We start from the raw sequence: 11,080 nt of genomic DNA, 5'->3' as shown, positions 1-11,080 counted from the left end.
CCGCAGGGGAGATGGTGGTGGGACGTGGGCTCCCAGCTCCAGGAAGGAATGGGGGTGGCTGGAGGTGCTTTTTCTGTGACGGGGGCTGAGGGTTCCTGGGCTGCAGCCCCGGAAGGGGGGGGCCCAGCCTCTCTCAGCCCACCCCCAGCTGCCCAGCTCCCACTCAGCACAGGGCCCAGCATGCAGGTGGTGCTCAATAATGGAAGGGTGAACGATTCCTCCTGAGTGGGAAGGGTGGGGTTGGGGGTGGGAGGGTGGAGACAGAGAACCCTCCCAAGGCGGGGCCAGGTGGGCAGGAGGGAGGTGGGATTTAAATCCCAGGAGCACAGGAGCAGAGCTGGGGCAGGATGGACGGTCCGGATCCTTGCCTGGGTGAGTCTGGGGCTGGGGTCCGGCAGCTCTGTGACCTGCAGGGTGGGGGCCCTGGGCCCTGCCTGTGTTGGGTTCCTTCAGTCCCTGGTGGGAGGTTTAGGCGAGGAAGCCGGGGAGGGCAGCAGGCCGAGGCGCTAGGCTTGGGAGCCTGTTGCACCTGCCCTTACCTGCCCAGGTGAGCCGTGATCAAGTCCATGCTGAGGGTGTGAGTGCTGAGGCCCAGAGGGGTACAGGGTCTGACCAGGGGCTTGTGGGCCCAAGGCCAGTTTCTCTGGCTGCTCCCATGTTCCCACCTGCGCTGGAGGGGCTGCCCAGGAAGGGGAGGTGGCCTGGGACTGTGTGTGGGGTTCATCTGACCTGCTTCTCCCTCCTGCCCCTAGGACTTCCAGGGCCGCCATCACCCAAGAGACCCCTGAGAACCCCAACGCCCCCGGGGCCCTCAAGACCCCCAATGCCCCTGGGACCACCAATGCTCTCACTGCCCCTGAGACCCCCAAGGTCGCTGGTGTCGCTAGCATCCTCAGTGCCTTTGGTTTCTGGGAGATCCCCAACATCCCCAGAACCCCGAACACCTGTGGGACCCCCGAGACCCCCAATGTCCCCAGGACCCCCAACATCTCCAGTGCCCCAGAGATGCCCAGTACCCCTGGTGCCCTCAGGACCTGCGGTGCCCTCAAGGCCCGCGGCGCCCTCACCAGCCCCAGGGGTCCCAAGACCCAAGGCGCCCTCACCCCCGCCGGGAGTCCCGAGATTCGCGGCGCCCTCACCACTCCCCGGGGCCCTGAGACCCGCGGCGCCCTCACCACCCCCGGGGGTCCCGAGATTCGCGGCGCCCTCACCACCCCCGGGGGTCCCGAGATTCGCGGCGCCCTCACCACCCCCGGGGGCCCCGAGATTCGCGGCGCCCTCCCCACCCCCGGGGGCCCCGAGACCCGCGGCGCCCTCCCCACCCCCGGGGGCCCCGAGACCCGCGGCGCCCTCCCCACCCCCGGGGGCCCCGAGACCCGCGGCGCCCTCCCCACCCCCGGGGGTCCCGAGACCCGCGGCGCCCTCCCCACCCCCGGGGGTCCCGAGACCCGCGGCGCCCTCACCACCCCCGGGGGTCCCGAGACCCGCGGCGCCCTCACCACCCCCGGGGGTCCCGAGACCCGCGGCGCCCTCACCACCCCCGGGGGCCCCGAGATTCGCGGCGCCCTCCCCACCCCCGGGGGTCCCGAGACCCGCGGCGCCCTCACCACCCCCGGGGGCCCCGAGACCCAAGGCGCCCTCACCACCCCCGGGGGTCCCGAGACCCAAGGCGCCAAGGCAGAGGCGTAACTTCACGGAGGCGCAGGTGTACCGGCTGGAGCAGTTTTTCTGGGAGGCCCAGTACATCTCCCAGCGGCAGCGCGCGGGCCTGGCGGCGGAGCTCAACCTAGATGAGTACAGAGTGAAGGTGGGCCCTCCCCACCCCTCAGGGACCACCGCCCGCTGTAGCTGTCCCCTGGGCTCCCTTGAATCCGGGGTACCCTCCGAGTGCCAGCTGCACCCCTCCTGCCCCCTGCCTCCTTCCCCAGGAGCCTCTGGGTTCTGGGGGTGGTGGGTGGGGCTTGAGACTCACCTGTCTCACCTGCTCAGAGGCCCCGCCCCTTTCTCATCTCTCTGAGCCCCCCTGCCCCACCCTTCCAGCTGTGGTTCCAGAACCGCCGGGCCAGAATTTCCCGAGAACAGAAGAAGGCAGCGCTGAAGTTCAACGTCACGGTTGCCCCTGCCGACTCCACCAGCCAGGTGGACCCAGAGGCTCCCAGCTCCCAGCTGCCCAGCCCCACACAGCCTTCTTCAGCAAGGCACTGCGTCACACCCAGCTATAGGTACCAAGGGTGCCCCCTGCACCCCGTCCTGATTCAGAGCCCTATGGACCTCAGCTCCAGGCCAGGCCGCAGGCCACCTCGTGATGTCCCACAGCCGCCTTTGCCCCCGGATAGCTCTGGGGACTGCTTGGTCCCCAACAGGACTGCAGAGGATGACCAGGAAGACATGGAGAAATGAGGCCAGGCTGTGGGCCCTGCAGGTGCCTGGCCGCCAGCTGCCCCCTAGCCCCAGACGCCTGAGGCCCGAGAATGTCCCACCTGGCCACTGGGCCCCACGTGTCCGTGTCATTGTGCTTGGGGCTGGCTAGCTGCCTCCTGCTCCCGGCCGTGCTGGGGCCCCTGCAGGGCCGACCCAAAGCTTCTGTCTCGGACCTGGGGCCCCGGGCATCCGCCTCTCATGGGACAGGAGTCTTCCGCCAATTTTATTTTCCCCATTTTTGTAGTTGACTTGATCCTCTTTAAATAGCTGTGATTTAAATATAAAATGTCTTTGACGATTTATAGCTATGTCCTATTTTGTGAGTTTGTCTTTTTTTTTTTTTTTTACTTTTACTGAATGTATTAACCTTTATTTATTTGAAAGGCAGAGTTACAGAGAGGCAGAGGCAGAGAGAGAGAGCTTCCATCCACTGGTTCACCCCCTAAATGGACGCAATGGCAGGAGCTGGGCTGATCTGAAGCCAGGAGTCAGGAGCTTCATCCAAGTCTCCCACGCGGGTGCAGGGGCCCAAGGACTTGGGACATCTTCTGCTTTCCCAGGCCAGAGCAGAGAGCTGGATGGGAAGTGGAGCAGCTGGGACTTGAACCAGCACCCATATTGGATGCCAGCACTGCAGGCGGCAGCTCTACCTGCTATGTCACAGCGCTGGCCCATGAATATATTTTTTGATGGGGAAAATCTTAATGTTTGTTTTACTGTACTCCTGTATCTTTATTATTTTAACTTTTTCAAAAACAAGTAAAACTAACAGGTCTTCTATTTGCTGGTTCTCTCCCCAGATGTTGCCACTGCTGGGCCAGGCCGAGGTCAGGGACTAGGAGCCCCATCCAGGTCTCCCACATGGGTGGCAGGGGTTCACGCACCTGCTGCCTTCCCAGACCATTAACAAGGAGCTGGCTGGGAAGTGGAGCAGCCGGGTCTTGAACTGGCGCCCACATGGGATGCTGGTGTTGCAGCCTCGTCAACTCTGCCACAGCCCTGGCGCCTGCCCTCTACCTTTACATGGAGATTGGCACATTGAAACCTTAGTAAACTAAAACAAGCTGAGGTAGTCTAAATGCAAACACCACTTCGCAGCTGAGACTTTGACGCACACTACCCCAAAGGCTGCCGAATGTCGCCTGTTGTAAAGGGTTTGCAGACTGCTACTGTCCGTGCGACGGTCGGGGTCTTCTCCTCCTGCTGCCAATTTCAGTCGAGTGTGAGGAATCCCGCTCAGTCTTAAGGTTCTCAATGTGTCCTGTGTTTTCCCGGCAGAGCGTCACTTTCCACATTTGGGCCCTGAGTATAGATGGCTGTGCGTGGTGTGAGGGAGGGCTCGGGTCTCGCTGTTCCCTCTCGCGAGTGACCTGCTGTCCCACGTTACTGCTGCCCCGTGCCACCTGTGTCACACAGCGGGCTCTGTGCTAAATGGCATGTGTTTCTGCACTATTTTTTTTTTTAAATCAGATTTAGCTTTAAACGTTTTTAGACAGAAAGGCAGAGAGATCTCCCGCACACTGGTTCGCTCCCTGAATGCCTATGACAGCCAGGAGCTCTGTCCAGGTCTCCCGTGGGGGTGGCAGGGACCCCCCTCCCCCCGGTTCCCATTAGCAGGGAGCTGGAATGGAGAGCAGGGCCTGGGCACTCGGATGTGGGCCAGCATCCAAACTGGTGCAGCACAGGTTCCCGGCCCCTGGCTCCACGCTCTGTGTTGGTGGGCTGCGCCGAGCTCCTTTGTGATCTGAAATGCAGACCGCGATGCACTGCCCAGCAGGCCTCCCCGGGATTCGGTAGGCAACGTCCTCTCGGCTGCTGTTGGATCTTTGTCTTGGCGATTTCTGAGTGGCCCCTCAGGTGTCTTCAAGACATCTGTTGGAATTTCCGTCGGAATCACAGAAAATGTGCGGATGCTGGGGCAGCTGCTGGGTGTATCTGTTCAGACATCACCCGGGAGGCCCACAGCCCGGGCCGGTGCGAGAGCTGACGCCAGGCTCTGCCCCCAACTCCCGCCTCCCGCAAGTGAACCCCCAGTGAGGCAGCCGAGATGACTCCAGTGCTCAGGCCTCTGCCGTGCACAGGGGAGACCCAGATGGAGTTCCTGGCTTCCGGCTTTGGCCTGGTCCTGCCATGAGTATTGCAGGTATTTGGGGAATGAAGCAGCAGATGGGAGATGGCTCACTCTCTGCCTTTCAAATAAAACACAATGAATAAAAATGATAAATGTGGGACCGGTGCTGTGGCTCAGAAGGGTAAGGTCGCCACCTGCAGTGCTGGCATCCCCTATGGGTGCTGGCATCCCCTATGGGTGCTGGTTCAAGACCCAGCAGCTCCTCTTCCACTCCAGCTCTCTGTTGTGGCCTGGGAAAGCAGTGGAAGAGGGCCCAAGTCCTTGGGCCCCTGCACCCGTGTGGGAGACCTGGAAGAGGCTCCTGGCTTCAGATTGGCACAGCTCTGGCCGTTGTGGCCATTTGGGGAGTGAACCAGCAGATGGAAGACCTCTCTCTCTCTCTCTCTTGCTGCCTCTGCCTCTCTGTAACTGCCTTTCAAGTAAATAAATAAACTTTAACAGATAAATGCTGAGGCCGGCACTGTGGTGCAGCAGGTTAAACCACTCCCTGTGACACCAGCATCCCGTTTGGGCGCCAGTTTGAGTCCCAGCTGCTCTGCTTTCTTTTCTTTCTTTAGAGATTTAGTTATTTACTTGAAAGTCAGAGCCACACACAGAAGAAGAGGCAGAGAGAGACAGAGAGGTCTTCTGTCTGCTGGTTCATTCCCCAGATAGCCACAATGGTTGGAGCTGTGCTGATCCGAAGCCAGGAGCCAGGAGCTTCCTCCGGGTCTCCCATGTGGGTGCAGGGACCCAAGGACTTGGGTCACCTTCTACTGCTATCCCAGGCCACAACAGACAGCTGGATCGGAAGTGGAGCAGCCGGGACTTGAACTGGTGCCCATATGGGATGCTGGCACTGCAGGCGGTGGCTTTACCTGCTGTGCCAAGCGCCAGCCCCTGCTCTGCTTCTGATCCAACTCCCTGCAAATGTGCTGGGAAAGCGGTGGAAGATGGCCCGAGTGCCTTCGTCCCACATGGGAGACCCGGATGGAGCTCCAGGCTCCTGGCTTACAGGTTGCTGCAGAGTGAACCGGCGGATGGAAGATTCTCTCCCTCTCAGTCTTTAAAGTGAACAAATCTTTAAAAACAGTGGTTTGGGGAGGGAAGAATTGATATCTTTCCAACACTGAGTTTTCCAGTCTACTCATTGTATTCTTTATTATTATTATTTAATTTGACAGAGTTAGACAGTGAGAGAGAAACAGAAAGGTCTTCCTTCCATTGGTTCACCCCCCAAATGACCACCATGGCTGGAGTTGCGCTGATCCGAAGCCAGGACCCAGGTGCTTCCTCCTGGTCTCCCATGGGGTGCAGGGCCCAAGCACTTGGGCCATCCTCCACTGCCCTCCCGGGCCACAGCAGAGAACTGGGCTGGAAGAGGGGCAACCGGGACTAGAACCCGGCGCCCATATGGGGTGCCAGCACCGCAGGTGGAGGATTAGCCAAGTGAGCCACGGCACCGGCCCCATACTCATTGTATTCTTATAATGTGTGGACTTGTGCAATTTTTTAAAAATTTCTTTTATTTTTTTTAAAGATTTATTTATTTGAAAGAGTTACACAGAAAGAAGAAAGGCAGAGAGAGAGAGAGGGAGAGAGAGAGAGAGAGAGATGTCTTCCATCTGCTGGTTCACTCCCCAATTGGCTGCAACGGCCAGAGCTGCGCTGATCTGAAGCCAGGAGCCAGGAGCTTCCTCTGGGTCTCCCACGCGGGTGCAGGGCCCCAAGGACTTGGGCCATCTTCTACTGCTTTCCTAGGCCATAACAGAAAGCTGGATTGGAAGAGGAGCCGCCGGGTCTGGAACCGGCGCCCATATGGGATGCCAGCACTTCAGGCCAGGGCGTTAACCTGCTGCGCCACAGCACCAGCCCTCAACTTCTGCAATTTTACCAAGATTCTTCCCCAGGTTGCTAAGCCACGGAGGCCCTGGATACCCCTTTCTAGTGTGCCATCTTTGTTATGGTTTGACGTTTTGGGTAGTATTTTTTCTTTTTAAAATTTAATTTTAACCTTTTAAAGACTTATTTATTGGGGTCAGCATTGTGGTGTATATAGCCTGTAAAGCCTCCACCTGTGGTGCTGACATCCCATATGGCGTCGGTTCTAGTCCCAGCTGCTCCATTTCCAGGCCAGCTCTCTGCTATGGCCTGGGAAAGCAGTAGAAGATGGCCCAAGTCCTTGAGCCCCTGCACCCGTGTGGGAGACCCGGAGGAAGCTCCTGGCTCCTGGCTTCAGCCTGGCTCAGCCCTAGCTGTTATGGTCATTCGGGGAGTAAACCAGTTGGTGGAAGATCTCTCTCTCTCTCTCTGTCTCTCTGTCTCTCTCTTTCTCTCTCTCTGTTCTTAATTCTGCCTTTCAAACAAATAAATATTTAAAAAAAAACTAATTTATTTGATGGGGCTGGCTCGATGGTGCAGTAGGTTAATCCACCTGTTCTAGTCCCAGCTGCCCCTCTTCCAATCCAGCTCTTTGCTATGACCTGAGATAGCCGTGGAAGATAGCCCAAGTCCTTGGGCCCCTGCACCTGCATAGGAGACCGGGAAGAAGCACCTGGCTCCTGGCTTTGGATGGGTGCAGCTCCAGCTGTTGCAGCCAACTGGGGAATGAATCAGCGGATGAAGACCTCTCTCTCTCTCTGTCTACCTCTCTCTGAATGTAACTCTACTTATCAAATAAATAAATAAAAATCTTTAAAAAATTAATTTATTTGAAAAGCAGAGATCTTCCATCTGCTGGCTCACTCCCCAAATGCCCACAACAGCCAGGGCTGGGCCAGGCTGAAGCCAGGAGTCTGAAGCTCCATCCGGGTCTCCCACATGGGTCGCAGGGAGCTGAGACCTTGAGCTGTCTTTCTCTGTCTTCCCTGGTGCAGTAGCAGGGAACTGGGTGGGAAGTGGAGCAGCTGGGACACGAACCGGAGTGCATACAGGGTGCCAGTGTCGCATGGCAATGCTTGTGCCTGTCTCCTTTTCAAAGTCTCCTAGGGGCCGGCACCTTGGCATAGCAGGTAAAGCCGCCGCCTACAGTGCTGGCATCCCATATGGATGCTGGTTCAAGTCCAGGCTGCTCCTCTTTCAATCCAGCTCTCTGCTATGGCCTGGGAAAGCAGTGGAAGATGACCCAAGTCCTTGGGTACTTGTACCCACGTGGGAGATCGGGAAGACTCCTGGCTTCCTGCCATTGCGGCCATTTGGGGAGTGGATAGAAGACCTCCCCCCCCCCTTTTCTCTCTCTCTGCCTCTCTGTAACTCTTCCTTTAAATCAATCAATCAATCAATCTTCAAAAAAGAAGCCCCTTTGTCCTGTGCACAGGATTCAGTCGCTCTATTAACTTTGTGTCCAGAAGCCTAGCTCAGTGCCTTTCCACTTCTAATAACTTACTGGACCTTACCACGGGAGGTGAAGTTCCAGCTGAAGGTCACCGTGAGCCCCATCCCTCCCCGTGACCGCGCCCCTCTCCTCTCTGGCTTCTGCATCCTCAGCCCCCGCCTTGTGGCCATTCAGGTCCCCACAGCCGGTTCTCTGACCCTGTCCTGCCCATTTAGCAAATGGCTTAATCCTCTTAGGCCAGCAGCCTCAGCATGCGGGGTGGGGGCAGGGTGGGGAATTAGATCAGGTTTCTGGCGGGGAGGGCAGAAGGAGGACACGTGACAAGCCGTGTTTGTGTGTGTGTGTGTGTGTGGGGGTGGGTGGGTGGGCAGAGCGTCAGGATGCGATGCAAGCCCCTTCTTACTGGAGAGAGCCCTGGGTGCAGGCACAGGAGTGTCATAGCCACACTGCGGCCAGGCTTTGCATGTGGACGTCCAGCCTGACGGGGTCTGAGTCCCACCCTGGGGCTTCCTGGGAATGAAGAGTGGGTTACTTCACCCCTGGGTAGGGGCGGACGTGGCCCCGAGCTGTGGCCAGCCGGACAGAGAGCAAGCGGCAGAATCAGAGCAGGGTCCCCCCTCCCTCATCTCCACTCCCTTCCACCTGCTCCTCCCAGGCAGCCCCAGCCCCTCCTGCATCTGGGGTCACCTGCTCCCATGTGCTGTGTCCTGAGCATCCCCTGTAGAAGTTTCTGGAGTCCCGGGGGGAGGGGGAGGGGCCTCCTCGACAGGTGCTAGGGCTTCTGCACATCTGGGCTGGGCCACAGCCTGGATTTCCTCTGATCTCCTTGCCTGTAGAAGAGGAGGCAGCCAGCTGTCTCACCTGGGACCAGGGCCCCAAATTCGCCACCACGGATGGCCTGGGAGCTACCACAACACTTGGGGTGGTTTCCATGGAGATGCTTGTGGACCCCAGCAGCACCCCCTGGGGGAATCTGTCCCACACGGAGGGAGCGAGTCCGTCCTTTGCACCTTCAGCCAAGGGGTCTTAATTATGCTCCAGGTGCTTGGGGTGGGGTGGAGGGGAGGCGGGCCGATGTGTCCTCTCCCGGCCAGGACTGGGGAAGGTGGACACTGGGAGCCCGGGACAGAGAGTGTCACTGAGTCAACAGGGAAGAGAGGAACTGCGTTGAGACGTTCAGGGAGCCGCCTGGGCTCCAGCCGGGCCCAGAGACACGGGACCCCCTTGCCCAGGTGGGACAGAGCCAGGAGAAGCCGACAGGAAGAAGGCGACGGTTGTCCAGGCTTCTGCACGTGAGTCTCTGTGGCTCCATTGCCGGGATGAAGAGACTGCAACCAGAGAAAACGAGAGGTGGCCCATTCTCCAGCAGGGACAAACTGAGTCTCCACAGGATGCCCAGGAGGGGGCACTGTTTGACAGAGGGGAGGCGGGGCTCCCACAGAGGTCTCCATCCAGCGAGAGCCACCTGGCCTGGGTCTGCTGGTGCTCCTCGGGCCCCTGTGGGCTACCCAGCCAGAGCCTAGGGCTTTGGATCTAGTTTGTGGCTCAGTGTGTCTGCGTGGGCATGAGGCTGCCGGTCGGGTGCCACCAGTGACATTGCTGCTGTTAGCTGAGCTCTTGACCACGTCACACATCGGGGTCACCTGGGGAGCTTCTCCCAGGCCAGCTGAGCAGTGTCAAGGTGGGGGAGGGGCAAGAGTGGGAGCTGTGTTTTTTTTTAAATCTTTTTTTTTGGAGGGGGTCTGACCATTTAATGCAAGGGCTTGCAGGTGCAGCTGAAGAAGTGTGGGCCCCGAGGAGACCCGGCGCCCCGAGCCGGGCCAGCCGCTGCCGGCCGCCATGTTTCCCAGTGCCTTGCCCAGCCCTGCGTGGGTCCCACGGAGCTAAGGTTTCACTGCCGTTATTTTATTTCCCTAAAAGAAAATTCACTAGTGTCTTATCTGGTTGCTGCTTTTCACAGAAATCGATTGCTACAAAACACTTAAAAAGTAATTCTAAATAAACGTGTTTTCATTTTATGTGTGAGAGAGATTTCCCACCGCTGGTTCACTCCTCAGATGTCTGCAATGGCAGGGGGTGGGATCCTGCAACTCAATCCAGGTCCCCCAGGTGGGTGGCAGGGCCCCAGGCCTTGAGCCATCATCTGCGCCACCCAGGGTGGAACTGGGAGTGGAGCCAGGACTTAAACCAGACACTCCACGGTGTCCCAAGTGGTGTCTTAGCTGCTGTGGCAGGGCTTGGCCCCATAAAAACACTTTTAATGGTTATCAATTTCTTTTACAGTACATGAACCCCATAGTCACTAGTAAACTTGTTAATTCAAAATATTTTCAAAACTCCTTTAAGGGACTCTTTCCCTGAAAGCCTTTGGGAGAAAATGCTTTTCTGACAGGAAACAAAGCAAAAAATTGACTGTTTTGTCCATTACTTCAGTGTTCCCAGAACTGTGGGGTCAGATCAAAGAGGGGGCCGGTTCAGAGGCACCCACAGAACTGGAAGAGAAAGCCCTATCCTCGCATGTGTTGTGACATCCCCTGGCCACCAGGGGGCAGTGGCACACCACTGTTCCCACGCTGGGGACTTCGGGGTGGGATAGGGAGAGATGGGCACATTGGAGTGGGAGAAAAACAGGGGAAAGCCACTGAGGTAATATTATTATTATTATTATTATTATTATTATTATTATTATTATTATATCAGTGTAAGTTAACCTAAAGCCAGACAGCTAGGAAATACTAGTTTGGCCAGGCTGTTTGGACGTGGGTTTACAGCATCTGTGAAGTCCCCACACACATCCCATGAGCTGGCAGACCCACTCCCGGGCGGAAATGCCCACCAAGACACACAGAGAGACACCAGCTTCCCCACGGCCCGTGTCCAACGTGATGGCTCGAGGAAGGCCCAGGGCACTGGCCCGGCCCTGAATCCCACACAGGAGCGCCGCTGTGAGGTTTCACGTGTGCCCGTCTCCCCAGGCTCTGGCGAGTGTGCGCGTTGGTAGCAATGTGCAGCAGATCCAGCTGCTCCGTTCCCACAGCCCAGGCAACGTCAGCACTTCTGCTTTTATTAAAAAGTTTGAACGTTTGTACCCAAGAGGCAGAGAGGAAGGCAGACAGGGAGGACTTCCACCTGCTCGCTCACCCCCAGGGGCGCTGGAGCCGGGAACTCCATCCGAGTCTCCCACGTGGATGACGGCGGCCCAGGCACCTGAGCCA

The 11,080-nt window shown here is 58.0% G+C and overlaps 1 protein-coding gene across 1 annotated transcript; it reads left to right on the top strand.

Annotated features, from left to right (window-relative positions):
* The first annotated feature begins 347 nt into the window (after positions 1-347).
* On the top strand, positions 348-2,725 carry LOC138846789 (collagen alpha-1(III) chain-like). The gene is made up of 3 exons (XM_070063494.1): positions 348-372; positions 617-1,807; positions 2,041-2,725. Exons 1-2 carry the CDS (start codon positions 348-350, stop codon positions 1,687-1,689), a joined length of 1,098 nt encoding a protein of 365 aa, XP_069919595.1. The 3' UTR covers positions 1,690-1,807; positions 2,041-2,725.
* The last annotated feature ends 8,355 nt before the right edge of the window (positions 2,726-11,080 follow it).

The sequence above is a fragment of the Oryctolagus cuniculus genome, chromosome 18, assembly GCF_964237555.1.
Source record: "Oryctolagus cuniculus chromosome 18, mOryCun1.1, whole genome shotgun sequence".
Taxonomy (NCBI): Eukaryota; Metazoa; Chordata; class Mammalia; order Lagomorpha; family Leporidae; genus Oryctolagus; species Oryctolagus cuniculus.
The sequence above is the reverse complement of the archived record's forward strand: the minus strand, read 5'-3'. Positions and strand labels throughout refer to the sequence as shown.